The sequence below is a fragment of the Haliotis rubra genome, unplaced genomic scaffold, assembly GCF_003918875.1.
Source record: "Haliotis rubra isolate DU_JTF1 unplaced genomic scaffold, ASM391887v1 Scf133, whole genome shotgun sequence".
NCBI lineage: Eukaryota > Metazoa > Mollusca > Gastropoda > Lepetellida > Haliotidae > Haliotis > Haliotis rubra.
This window is the reverse complement of record NW_025765259.1, coordinates 1,378,368-1,393,883: the sequence shown is the minus strand read 5'-3', so window position 1 is coordinate 1,393,883 and position 15,516 is coordinate 1,378,368. Positions and strand designations below refer to the sequence as shown.

The following is a 15,516-nucleotide window of genomic DNA, read 5'->3' as shown; positions in this document are numbered from 1 at the left end:
CTGCCTTTAGTTGGCCAGGGGAATCTTGATTTGATTGTTTCAGAATCTCATTCTTCAATGTTTCACTATAAATTCTATTCTTTTGACTGAAGTTTTCTCATAGGGCAAATTTGTTTTTTTATATGGCCTCAATGCTCTCTCTGTTGACAAAAATCTGAGTTTACAATGAGATAAAAATGGTCCCTCTCATACACAGTTAGTTCCCAAGTACCAATGTAAGCACAAAAAGTTGGAATCTGAAGTACTTAGCCCAGAACTGTGGCAGTGATTACAATATCAGGGGAGAAAACTCCAGACAAGATGAAACCAATTGATGCTGCTAATCCTGAAATGTCATCAGTGTGTGAGTTGTAGGGAGGAGAAAAAATGGTGTGCAAGTCTGTGAGAGATTTTATCGACGTTAGCTGGCTGATATTGAAAGCAAGGAGGCAAGGGGTTTGTGATGTTTTTACACAAACTCCATCATTGTAAATCTATCAGCGGGAGAATTCACACAAAGGTTTACAGGCCTTTGTAACTGTGAAATACAGAGTGAAATATGGGACTGCAGTATTCTGAATTTTTTTTTAGAATCTGCAGTGAATATGGTGAGTTATCAGAAAGGTATTATAGGAAGGTTTTCTGATACATTGATACCAGGTACCTGTAGGTACCTTCCGGAAAGGTATTATAGGAAGGTTTTCTGATACATTGATACCAGGTACCTGTAGGTGACACCGGTACCTGTAGGTACCTTCCAGAAAGGTATTATAGGAAGGTTTTCTGATACATTGATACCAGGTCCCTGTAGGTGACACAAATACATGTGTTCATTCATCACACAAGCACAGAAACATGCCATCATTTCCATCATATTCATCAGCATGTATATTTACAACAGAATGTGAGGCAGTGCAGTAGTTATTGTCTTGAGTGCATTGTCCGTATAGTCCCCTCTAATAGCTAGAATTCATTGTGTGGTAGCTAGCATGTTGAATAAATTATTGTTCCTATAGTTTGAGCTACATCAGCAGTTAGTCATATATCTGTGGTGCATCATGCTTTGTGAATTACTACAAATATTTTGCTGGTGCATACTGTCCTGCATGTCACATGACACAGTGATGTAGCATGGTGAGGACTAAGGGGGGGGCTGCTCATGCTTTCTTCAATGTATAATGTATTTATTGTTTCCATCACCCATTGTCACAGCTTCTTCCTCTGTTGCATGTACAGGTCCAAGTTAATTACATTGTATGTAAACATAAACAGGGGTGGAAATAACCCATTGCCCGACGTCCAGTCCAGTGATTTTTTCTGTTGGGCAAGCAAATTTGTATATCACACTGTACCGGTTTCCAGTTGACTTTCCAATGTTAATTATGTTGTTTATTAAAAAAATGAACAAGAAAATAGGCTGGTATAGTGGAAAAATTATCAGGGCTAGTGATTTTACATGTGCCACTGTACCAGAGAACGCTAGCAATTTTATAGTTATTTCCACCCCTGATAAAGTACTTGTGTACTTACAAGGGGTTGATGACAGATGGCGCTGATGTTTTAATGAGTTCCGGGGGAGGGTAATTGAGTCAAGGACTGTGAACCACCAGGACATGTTCAGCAGTGAAAGTAATGCACATACCTCCTGATTGTCACCTCTTATAGTGAGTTGTGATTAGCTGTTGAATGATGTAATCAACTCAGTTTGGTGATATGTGTACATCTTTGATATGTTTTGTCAAATACAATCCTTATAAACAGAGAGAATAAACAAACATTCCAGACATAAATAAAACAAGAATATAGATTTAACAGCTCAGTTTTCAAGGAAATGTATAAAGATGTACTTTCAAATACTTAGACACCAACAAGGACCCCTGGGACCTGAAGTAGTCAGCTGATGAGCTTGTGCTTAAACGTCTTGTTGATGTTTCCACAACATCCTTACAGACGAGGGTTGTTAATTTCCATATCCACAGCACCAAATCATGTGTGTGTTTTTTCACTTACTTCCATTAAGGTTAACTACATCTCGGTGCCGCCATCTTTCAGCAGATGTAACGTATTGTCAGACCCCCTAACTAGATTCTAACAATAACCGGCCTGGCCCTCCAAGGCCTACTCCTGGAAGGATGAGTTTTGGAGAACATATTCCAGACTTCTCTTGTGGATTAAAACTTTTCATCATTCTTGAAGATGGGGAAGTTTTGAAACAAAGGAGTTTTGCTGAGCTGGGAGGAGTAGGAAGGCATGTGGTGGAGTGATAGCACTATTGAACAGCTTGGAATTGACTCACTGTGAATGTGGAGGAATCTTGGATTGTTTTGTCCCTATTGGCCGGTTTGTTATATTCAGCAGCAGTATGTAATGAATGAGACATTGTCCAGGTATCGGAGAGCTTGGAAGGCCTCACTAGCTTGACACATTCTAATGTATATGGGAGGATATGTTATAAAGATGGTTTGAGAAAACTAATGGAAATCAGACATGTCAGCTTTGTGGAATTGTATGGTGAGTACGGCTGGGGGAATCTCTACCGCAGCGATAAACATGTGCTTGTGCCTGCATCAGAGGAAGAAACTGTGATTTTTCATGCATTGATTCATCTGTGAGATTCTGTGTTTGTGTGCTTGTGATATTTGTGTGTCGTTTAATGTGCCTGTTGAAGTCTTCCTTGTCTATCATGACAGATGTCTGTCTGTCTGTCTGTGTGCCTGTCCAATCAACATGTGTTAGTGTAGTGTGATATGCAAGGACAGTAGTTCTATGGATATACAACTTCTTTATTGCAATATATGCCAGCTAGTTGATAACGGGGTTACACTGAAGTGTATCATATATTGTAATAAAGAAGTTGCATATCCTTACGACTTGTTCATCACACCAAAATGTAAATGCCACTCAAAGCATTTTTGTTCTAATCACCTTGGCCAGTAAAGCAGTTTAAACCCAGCTGAGCTAATCACCTTGGCCAGTAAAGCAGTTTAAACCCAGCTGAGCTAATCACCTGGGCCAGTAAAGCAGTTTAAACCCAGATGAGCTAATCACCTTGGCCAGTAAAGCAGTTTAAACCCAGCTGAGCTAATCACCTTGGCCAGCCCCGTTGTCAACTTCACATATGCCTGTGTAGGTCTGTGGCCATGTGTTGGGTGTCAGCAAGTGGCAGTAGTAGTCGTCAGTATTGTTTTACATAACTACCTTTACAGTACTGAGTGAAAGAAAAATCTATTTGGGAATTCAAATATAGACCAGAATACTGTCATATATACTTCAGATACTCCAATCTGATATTGATGATATTGTTGTATCCAGGAATTTGTGTAGGATTCCAGACTAAGCGCCTTTTATATCTTTACAGTATTGAATTTTGTTGTTGTTGTCCCAACTGGGAATGTTTTTAGTTAAATTTCAGAGATACACAACCATAGCATTGAGCATGTTCATTGAAATAATGTAGAAGTAAATCTTTCTCAGTTGGCCCTGTTAACAAGGAAAGAAAAGTTGTGTCTTTAAAACCATAACTTTTGTTGCTATCTTTTTGTGATTAATTGGGACAGTTTTTTATTCAAATTTGTGAATGTTTATGATGTTTGCTAGGGAAGAAAACTGGCCATTGAACAAGTCTAGATGATTCCCTGACTACCACTACTGATGTATGGCTGTTTGTCCATCTGTCTGTCTGTCTGTCTGTCTGTCTGTCTGTCTGTCTGTCTATGTGTATCTATGTGTGTGTGTATGTATTTTGTCTGTCTATGCATCTGTTTACCTGTGCGTCTGTTTACCTGTGTGCCTGTCTGTCTGTCTGTCTGTCTACATGTGTCTGTGTGCGTGTATGTATTTTGTTATGTCCGTCTGTAGAGGGACTAACAAGGCCCTTGGTGTTGTATTATTTCTTTCAGCATAGACTAGGTAGTGACTCTGGAAGCATGACGAGTGCGGACGACTCGTACATGTGGCGAGGGCAGCCCTCGTCCCAGCAGACGTCGTACTACGAGGATGACCCAAGTCACTTGGCAGACACCTCGAAAATGAGCTCGCATCTATTGGACTCTTGTCTGTGAGTATGGGCCCGCCTCAACTCAAGCTACGTCAATAAAACAGAACCATGAACAGCAAATCTTTACACAATCTTCTGTGGCAGGACTACTAAGGATCTATTTGGTTTCTAGGAAAACAGTCTGTGTGTCCTTCTTGATGGTCATTGTCCAGAAGGTCATCATCTGGAACAGGCAGCAAATTTGGGAATTATCATTAAACTGTGGGTGGGAGGTATGCAGTGATAAGAAGTTTTAAATAACTGAGTCTTTTTTATATCTTTACAAAGAGGACTAGGTGATTAAGCATTTAGGAAGATTTTGGTCTTTAGGAAATCAGTAAAGTGTCTCATATCCTATTCGCTACCTACAAGGGCCCCAAGTAGGCTGGAGACTTTAGTTGAGAGAATGAGAATGTGGTTATGTTCAGTTGCCATGGCAACTGCTAATGAGCAGCCTCAATTCTGCTCTCAACTTTTTGATTGAAGAAAATCCACAGAGACAGCAATTTCTATTTGATCAAAAGGTGTTCAAATCTTTGCAGTGTTTTTCAGCATGATTGCATGTGGATGGTGCATGTGTTTGTTGTCATTCAGAATTGATTCATGGAATATTTCCCCTGCTATTCTTTCATGTCTCTTCTCTGTGTTTCTGTAGTGTCCTTGTTAGCTTGAGACCCATCTTCATTAAACACATCACATCACATCGTCACATCACCCGCCTACATTCAGCCAAACCCTGCAAGTCTGGACATCCCATTAATCTGGACATTGTTGGATAACTTCTGATAAAGTTGTCTCCATATGGCGAACTGGTCGTAGTATGTAACAGTGCTTACAAATACATACCACGAAGAGTTGAGGGAATACCGTCATAGCCTGCCACCTTCTGTTCAAGTTGAAGGGTGCAAGTCAGGGATCTTAATTAAAGACCAGATCTCTCTAATTTTGAACATTGCAATCTGACTATAAATTTGTCAGTCAGGATTAGTTTACAGGTCCAGGTTAATGAGGTTCTGCTTTAGCCAGGTCTGTGTTAACCCTATCACTGCCAGCTAACATGTATTCTCATCTGTGTTAACCCTATCACTGCCAGCTAACCCTATCGCTATCACAGTACACAATGGATTGATATACAGTACACAATGGATTGATACACAGTACACAATGGATTGATACACAGTACACAATGGATTGATACACAGTACACAATGGATTGATACACAGTACACAATAGATTGATACACAGTACACAATGGATTGATACACAGTACACAATGGATTGATACACAGTACACAATGAATTGATACCCAGTACACAATGAATTGATACACAGTACACAATGGATTGATACACACTACTCAATGAATTGATACCCAGTACACAATGGATTGATACACAGTACACAATGAATTGATACACAGTACACAATGGATTGATACACAGTACACAATGAATTGATACCCAGTACACAATGAATTGATACCCAGTACACAATGGATTGATACCCAGTACATGGTTCAGGTGGGATTGATACACGGTAGATGACGGCTTGATACACAGCACACAATGGATTGTTACATGGTACAACAAAGTTATGGGTGACATCTGCTGGATCGTTGCTTCAAGAGGTGTAAAACCCAACTCACTAACCCTAGATCTCAGCAGCCCAAGTGGGACAGATCTATGGATATACAACTTCTGTATTACGTGTGACGTTTCAGTGTAGATGCTAACACTGGTATCACTTGTCCAAGATATTGTTTATGGATTTAAGCTTCATTATTCTTTCCCACACAACTCATCTGGTATCACTTGCTTGATAATGGTGCTAGCATCTACACTTTTCTATATCTTGTAACACAGAAGTTGTATATCCACAGACATACCCCCTTGTTGATCACACCAACATCTAAATGCCACTCTATGAAGCCCTAAAGGGGGACATGCTAGTCACAACAGGTGTCCCTTGCATTGTGTTCCACTCTTTGTGCGAGATATCGAGTGATATCTCCGTTGATAGATCACTGTTATGACGTTGCATCACAACGCCTTTCAGACAATTGTGACATCATCATGATGAGGTGGAATAATATGTAGCATCTGGTGAAGACATGGTAGCAAGTGTTATCACATATTTAAAACAGTTTTTTAGGTAGTTATGAACAATATCAGGAATCAAAATGGTAAAATTATCAAATATGTAGATCCCCTTGCTGGTAGAGGAAATATTTTTGTGAATTACAAATTTTAATGATTTTCTTCATGCATTCCTTAGAGATAATTATTTCTTGGCAAACATACCGTTTCATGTTAAACGTCACATTCTATAAACATCTCGTTGTAATCTTAAAACATTAACATACCATGTTATGATCACATGAGAAGACGTGTAACACTGTGCCAACTGACAGTTATGTAACAAGAATATGCTAAGTTCACCCTTCTCACTGTGTAAGTAAGAGAGCATGGTTTTGCATGTTGATTCTTGTAGTCATTTAAATCTATCCTGTGTGACCCCCAGGAAATATATGTTTTCCTGGACCAAGTATTTCCTGGAGATGGGAATCAATAAGTCCCAGAGATTTGCGGTGTCGCTGTGGTTTCCTGATGAATGGATGAGGGCTCGGTGTTTGGGGACCCGCCACATGCATTATTGATAATACCAGGGCCCACGCCTTCATTCAGGAACTAATTCTAAAAGATTTAATATTCTAATCTTCAAATCTTATGATCATCTTTTGCAAATTATATATGTCATACATCATATATATAATTGTAATTAGAGTGAAACAATATTTATGGTCATGTGATAAGAAATAACACAAATTACCACTGTGAGGTATGTCTACAATACGTACACCCTGACTGGTGGATACCTCTTTGTTATGTGAGTAGAAAAGTAATCAATAATTCAGATAAAACAACATGTCAGACTGCAAGTGTATGTCATGTGTGTGGCATTGAATAGCGGCAATGCTGAATAATTGAAATCTCCTTCCAAACAAGGCCATAAAACACAAAACAGTTGTTAATAATTTACATTTCAGTTTGAAGTTAATTCCAGCCAGGCATGTGTACAACATATCTTAATGGCTTATGATTTGGCTTGTAATGTCATGGATTGTTGTCAAACCAGGCTCTTGCATGCATAAAGGACAGTTAACTGAATAAATGATGAAATCAGAACTGTACAACTAATGATTGTAGGGGTTGTGGGCATCTCTGTGGGAGTGTTGACATCAATGATGTCAAGACATTGTGAAATCTTGTTGGAATGATTAAAATACATATGTATTTATTTAGGTAAGGGGCTTGGATTACAGAGGCTGAAGTAAGTTAAACAGGCTATTTATCAAGTTAATGAAATCTGGAAGGTAGATCTGCTCACTGTAAGTTATTTAGAGGGTATATACTACTGGAGGACTTCTTAATATAGGGTGTCTTTGCCTAAAGTAGGCCCCCGGTTAAGAATTGATAATAATTAACTCAGTTTTCTTTCCTGACATAAGTATAAAGCAAAAAGGAATATCTTGTGGTAAAACATGTTTGATATCAGGACATTCGATCATCTTTTAACAAGTGTGAGTGTAAATGAAAAAATAATGTTTACTGGGAAACATTAAATTCCCTTTCCAAATGTGAGTAAATGTTGTGAAATAATACTTTCTTTCCCAACTTAAAGCAGAATCTATGAATAAATTATAATTCTATCAATTGAAAAATATTAATGAGTGTATAAATGATGGACAGACCTGAGCTCTAGCATTGCAACACAGTGACACGGAATGTTTATAGAGAGTGACAACGTACCCAGTGACCTCCTGATGGTGAACAACATTGCCTCCAGCATACCTCCCATGGATCAGCGACTCCGCTCTTCTCATAAAGGAAGGGTGAATCAGCTGATTGCAACCTGTTTTTATGGAGGGACCATGTTGCAAACATTTTTATCCCATATCAATCTTTTACCTCCACACTTTCTATCTTCCATCAAACAGATGCTTGACCTGCACAAGTCCAGATTGAGACATGTTATTTGTTTAACACGGGTTCTATGTTAATGAGTAATCCCATAATATATTGTTTAATCTGCTTTTGACACAGCCCCTGACATAACATTGTAGGGTAACTATTCCTCTCCTATTTCTTTGTCTCTCTCCTATTAACCTACCTATGTCAGCTGACGTCTATTCCGAGGTATCAACATTGACAGGTGGTAGTGATATTAGGAGCTTTCACTTGTGAAAAAACCCTGTAACACAGGAACCCGTTTCTTGTCGACATGCCTTACTTTTGACTCAGCGTAGTAACTTTTATCTGTGCTGCTATTTCCAACTGGTTTAAACTGTGAAGTATTATTGAGCTGTCTCGAATGTGCAGCAAGAGTTTGGAAGAGCTATGTTAACTATGTTCTGTCGAGGGTTATATGTTCTGTGTTAACTATAATACTGTCGAGGGTGGAAGAGCGATATATTCTGTGTGTTGTGGACTATGAATACATTCAGCAGTGAGGAGCTATTTGGACTTAGTTCCCTGATTAATCGATGATCTCCAGAAGCAGAGTGCAAGGTCATTCAGATATGGGACAGAGGTATCAATTCATCTATGTCCTAGATTCACTGTGAGAAACACCTGTGTATTACGTTATGATGTACTACTGATTTATCTGATACCCAGTGTTGAATGCCCTGCGATCAGCTGGACGTCTTCTGTAAATCTTATGATACTACCAACAAACTCTGATCCAGTCTGTCTTCTGTGTTGTCCTGTAACAATTAACACTGGTGATGGTAGTAGATGTGGAGATGGGTTTAACCAGATTTGTTTACTCAACTAACAACCGGCTTAATTTAACTGGAGATAACTAATAAGTGTAAGCCCAGCCGTTATCATGTGAGGAATGTGTTTGTGTAGTCCATGATGGAATATATTGTTTCCATCTGTGATTATGGATGCCTAATGTCTATCCATATGTACTTGATGGAATACAGTGTTATCCATTTGCGAAATACAGTTTTATCCTTTTGCAATTGATGGAATACAGTGTTATCCATATGCGATGATGGAATACAGTGTTATCCATATGCGATGATGGAATACAGTGTTATCCATATGCGATGATGGAATACACTGTTATCCATATGCGATGATGGAATACAGTGTTATCCATATGCGATGATGGAATACAGTGTTATCCATATGCAATGATGGAATACACTGTTATCCTTTTGCAATTGATGGAATACAGTGTTATCCATATGCGATGATGGAATACAGTGTTATCCATATGCGATGATGGAATACACTGTTATCCATATGCAATGATGGAATACACTGTTATCCTTTTGCAATTGATGGAATACAGTGTTATCCATATGCGATGATGGAATACAGTGTTATCTATTTGCGATGATGGAATACACTGTTATCCATTTGCGATGATGGAATACACTGTTATCCATTTGCGATGATGGAATACAGTTTATCCATATGTTATATAGTGTATCTTTTCTGTATGAGACATTGTAATTTGTAGATATTTTGGAAGTTCAAGTATGTGTTATTTCTGCAGCCATAGCAAGTCAATGATTTCAGTTCAAGCTTCCTTCCAATGATGATGTGCTCTGTTCTACCTGTGTTTGTTTGGTTTTGTATGTATCAAGTCCTTATCTCTCAAGCAAGTGGCAGTTGGTTTAAGAAATTATGACTGTGTATAACTATGATATTGAGCATGGGATTTCTACTTGTATCTGATTTACAGCACCGTCATGTCTACTTACTGCAGCGTGCAACAAGTGACATGAGTGTAGAATAGTTCCAGCATGAATCACCAGCAGGGGTCCCACTAGGGGGGGGAGGTCCGACTATTACTAAATGACTTCAGGCAGGTGACACACGTTACATCTTGCTCGTGGATCATGACATCATCAAAGGAAAATCTTGGGGCAGCTCACAAAGAAAGAGAATCACTTCCTGTGGGGAATCCACAGCCCCACAAATAAAAATATGTCAGACCTCTGCTCTTTCGGGTTCAAAGGTCAGGATGACCTAGCTAACTTTAAAAATATTTAGTCTCTTTTAACACTTCAGAGAAAGAATACATTGTTTATTTTCAAATTGCTTTCCTGTGATCCCTGATCACGTGATCCACTGTCCAATGTTAGATTTCCTTGTACATCGTGTCCGTGTCTCCACTGAAGGATAGAATAACATAAGAATCAAATCTCAAAATGAAAGTGTCATTACTGCATTTTGATGAATATTTTGTAGGAAAAGTAATGGTGAAAAAGATCTCCAATCAATTATGATGGTGGTGTGTCATAGTTAGCCCATGCGGATGTGGTTAGCACAGATGTGTGATCATAGAGGTATGCTGCTCTTTGTATTTGGACACTTGCTTTGAGAGATGAGGGTGATTGTTGTGTATTTGCTTACAATATGTTTGCTTCAACCCACGCACTGCACTGTGTTTTGTCTATGACAGGCGAGAACTGGAGGACCGAGGAACACTGAACACTGGGTACGTGCGGTAAGGCAAATTTTGTGTTTTTTTCGCGACACGTCACGGAATGTGGAATGAATGGCCTAGTTGATTTGCTGCTTCTTCACGTCTGAGTTCTCGCTAACTTGTAGGTTTGTTTTCATTTTATATTTCCTCTGCTTCATGCTGGCTTGCTTACACAACACTGTAGATTAAACACAAGTGAGAGTGACAATTACCTGGTCAACATATCCCTGTGGCTTAGTGGTGTTCCGATTAATTGAAATAATCGAAGATTGGTCGAAGTGACCAAACGACCAAGCAATCGATCACATTTTCTCATAATCGAACACAAACGATTTTGGAACTGCTGTTTTAGTGTTTGAAACACTTGACGATGGAACATAACTTTGAAGTTGTCAGGGCCTGAAAACTTGTTTAATTCTTAGAAAACTCACTTCACTAACTGAAAAGTCATGACTGAATATTTCTTGAAGACCCCAGAAGGTTTATGTTTAAGATATATCAACATCACTTTAAAGTAGTAAGGTGCATCATGTTATACATATCTGCAATAACAACCTGGATAGGAAAATCTGAAAATTAACGCTAACCAATTTTTATCGATGATTGTTCGTTGGTAATGAAGCAATCATCAATTATGAGATTTCAACCAATTCCCAACACTACTGTGGCTAGACAATAATATATAGTTGTGTAAAAATATTCATATGTGAATCCGGTCAATAACTAATGTATACACCTGTATATCTGTATACACTGGGTGTTGTGTATATGATACATGCTACAGCTATAACAAGCCTTCACTGTGGAGCAGGGACATGTGTACTCACACATTGCTGTCAATATGAAAACATAAGGTTTGTTATTTACCCTTAGACATGTGCATGTTTACATTACAGCCTTTGTTTATCCATGGTGTTGACAGATGACAAAGCTTTTATCTGGTGCCCTGCCAACCTAAATGGGAAGGAATGCAGGTCTTGTAGACTTAGTATTGTTGGAGGCCAGAGTTATACAACAGGGCATACATAGTGACCGATCAGACAGGGGGGTGGTCCATGCTGGTCCAGTAGATATACCTTACCAATCAGACAGGGGGGTGGTCCATGCTGGTCCAGTAGATATACCTTACCAATCAGACAGGGGGGTGGTCCATGCTGGTCCAGTAGATATACCTTACCAATCAGACAGGGGGGTGGTCCATGCTGGTCCAGTAGATATACCTTACCAATCAGACAGGGGATGGTCCATGCTGGTCAAGTAGATATACCTTACCAATCAGACAGGGTGGTGGTCCATGCTGGTCCAGTAGATATACCTTACCAATAAGACAGGGGGGTGGTCCATGCTGGTCCATGCTGGTCCAGTAGATATACCTTACCAATAAGACAGGGGGGTGGTCCATGCTGGTCCAGTAGATATACCTTACCAATCAGACAGGATGGTGGTCCATGGTGGTCCAGTAGATATACCTTACCAATCAGACAGGGGTGATCCATGCTGGTCCAGTAGATATACCTTACCAATAAGACAGGGGGTCCATGCTGGTCCAGTAGATATACCTTACCCATCAATCACAGGGGTGGGGTGGGGTGGTGGTCCATGCTGGTCTAGTGGGGTGGTCCAGTCCATCAGATGGGGTAGGAGCTGGTCCAGTAGATATACCTTACCAATCAGACAGGGGTGGTCCATGCTATAGATATACCTTGCCAATCAGATGGGGTAGGAGCGTGGTCCAGTCAGATATACCAGTAGATATACCTTACCAATCAGTACCTTAGGGGGGAGCGTGGATATACCTTATCAGCTGGTCCAGTAGATATACCTTGCCAATCAGATGGGACGGGTGTAGTAGGAATCAGATGGGGTAGGATGGTCCAGTAGATATACCTTGCCAACAGTAGATATACCTTGCCAATCAGACGGGTGGTCCAGAGATATACCTTGCCAATCAGGCGGGGTGGGGCGTCCAGTAGATATACCTTGCCAATCAGATGGGGTGGAGCGTGGTCCAGTAGATATACCTTGCCAATCAGACGGGGTGGGAGCGTGGTCCAGTAGATATACCTTGCCAATCAGACGGGGTGGGAGCGTGATCCAGTAGATATACCTTGCCAATCAGACGGGGTAGGAGCGTGGTCCAGTAGATATACCTTGCCAATCAGACGGGGTAGGAGCGTGGTCCAGTAGATATACCTTACCAATCAGACGGGGTAGGAGCATGGTCCAGTAGATATACCTTGCCAATCAGACGGGGTAGGAGCGTGGTCCAGTAGATATACCTTGCCAATCAGATGGGGTAGGAGCATGGTCCAGTAGATATACCTTGCCAATCAGACGGGGTAGGAGCGTGGTCCAGTAGATATACCTTGCCAATCAGATGGGGTAGGAGCGTGGTCCAGTAGATATACCTTACCAATCACACAGGGTAGGAGCGTGGTCCAGTAGATATACCTTGCTGATCAGAGAGGGGATAGGGCGTTGGTCCATGGTCGTCCAGTAGATATACTATGCGGATCAGACAGCGTGTAGGGCGTTGGCATGATTATGGGTTCAGGTTTGTAAGCACCGTTTGTGATTGTTGTAAATGTCCACAGTCTCCACTTCCTCAGGCTTTTCTTTGACATTCAGAAGATTTGTTAAATATTGTTGAAACCAAACCTGCCCATAATCAGGGCCACAAACAACAATTTGAAAGAAGCAGGATTGTTTTCCTTCTATCAGTGTGATCAGTATTGGGCTGGCACTTGACAGGGACATATTGGTGAACTTTGATCTCCGGTTCCACAAGGTTTATCTGAGACCAGCATCTGTCTGACCTAGAGTGAATTAATCCCGGCTGCAGTGTGAGCATCACTTGCCACTTCCATAACTGTTTTGTGGTGATTGTGTCACAGACAGTTCTGTTGGGGCTAGGTTGTTGGTCTGGTGGCACAATGCCAGCTGTGTGGCCCAGTGCTCCCCCAGTCCCCCTTGCTCCCCTGTCCTCTCTGTTCCCAAGCCCCCCTGCCCCCCTCCCCAGATCGAGGATACTGATGGTGTTGTTACAACATCAGCCAGGAGTCCTCGGGGAACACAGTTCCCGGTGTTGCCAGAATCTCTGTCTGTTTCATTTGTGCTGCCATTCACCTACAGACTCACCCCTTTATATGGTGGCTGGCTTCAGGATCATTTCACCTTTACTCCCTTGGCTGCTAGGTTATGGGTTTGAATCCCAGTCCTGGTATACTTGTGTTTGTAGCTTCTCCAAACCTTCCTCCTACATGAAGCCATGTTGCATCAGTTCCAATCCTTTGATACAGAACTGGATTCGACCTCTCTTGTGGAGTCCAACTAGTTTTGACAAAACATGGGCAGACCCCAACATGCTCAGCAGTGTTCTGCTGGTGCCACAAATTGTTACCTCTGTCCTAATCTCCCTCTTTGGGAAACTCAAGTACATACCACACAATTATCGCCGAATGTGTTAATAATGGTTTATATACAGCTTGACACCTTCAGAAGTAAACTCGTTAGTTAACCTGCAGAGAACTTGGTCATCGCATCATCCATGTGGAGTGAGTGGTGGAAATAGATTCTTGTCCTGACGTTGGCTGCCCTGTTGGAGTGTAGAGACAATTACACTTATACTGAGGAAGCTGCCAACTCGGCAACCCAGTGTAGATGGAAATTGTCATTATGTTGGAATATTTGATTCTGTTTTTTCTTCTTCCCAGAGTTACTTCACATAGCTGTGCCATAAGGAGCCAGTCACTTGTTTGAACCCTTATTCTGCCTAATATATGTCTGTTGTTCAGGTCCTCGTTCCTCAAAGCGATCGTAGCCCTACGACTGTGTTAAATTATAGGAGTTACGATCATCTTAGGGTTATGATCGCTTTGAGGAATGGGGCCCAGGTTCACAATGGTGGGCTCTCCTCACACATTCAGTGCTACTTTGTAAGTGAAATAATATTCAAACAGCTTATCGCTCTCATTTATAAAGGAGACTCTTGGAATGTTCTGGCATTAGTAATGGAAATTGGAGGAGAGCAGAAGGTCGCGGGTTCGATCCCCGACCGTCGTCATACCAAAAGACGTTAAAATATGGTACTTGTTGGTCCCTGCCTGGCGCTCGGCATTAATGGGTACAACAAGGACTGTTCAGCTCGGAGTCAGTATAATGTGTCTGAGTGGGGTATTCATGCTTCACTGCGGCATGGTATCTCAGTGGGCTAGCACTATAAAACCAGCTTAAGTCTCGGCTAGTACAAGCAGCCGCACATACACATACACATACACATACACATACACGCATGCACGTCGTCATATGAGCGAAATATTCTCAAGCACGACGTAAAACCCAATTTCACCTCACCTCACCTCTATAATTTGTTAAACATGGTGACCAACATGTTACAAACAAGGAAATGCTTTGTGTGGTCTACAGCCCCAGCACCTGTGTACTAACATTCCCCAGGGGCACTCCCCACTCCCAGTGTCGACCGCTATGCAGTGACATCATCCCTGTCATTCAAGTTTATCAGCAGACTGTACAGTGCTGTAGTTATGTGTCCCAATGTCCCAAGATAGTCATCTAACATACAGAATAAACAACATAAGTGGGAGATATTTACGGAATGATAAAACAGGTGAGTACCTCCTGTTTTCATGTTTTATTGTTACCACAGTTGTCGGTGTCCCCAGGTTTACCTTTTGAAATCTTGTTGAACAACTCATGCTGAGATGACACTGACATGACAATTGTAATATTGTAATGTAACTTGTGATACCTTTACCTTGTTTCTCCCTCTGTTTATTGTCTCACTAACCTTTGGTAGCAGGGTCACGGTGACATGGTTCACGTCAGGCCATTATCAATGTGCTTCTCTGGCTCAAATGGTTGCTTGCTTCAACTGCATCTACACTCTGTTCTTGTCAAATACTTCATACATAAATATGCATCAATATACATGTTTTACAGTGGAGGGAGGTTGTCGTGAAAATGTTCACGATA

At 41.0% G+C, this 15,516-nt stretch overlaps 1 protein-coding gene across 1 annotated transcript in view; it reads left to right on the top strand.

Moving 5' to 3' along the window:
• LOC124267709 (catenin delta-2-like) overlaps nt 1-15,516 on the top strand; it is a 104,508-nt gene that overhangs the window by 67,369 nt on the left and 21,623 nt on the right. Inside the window, 2 exon segments of the mRNA XM_046702692.1 lie at nt 3,879-4,036; nt 10,501-10,545. Of these exon segments, the coding sequence (XP_046558648.1) occupies nt 3,879-4,036; nt 10,501-10,545 (203 nt within the window).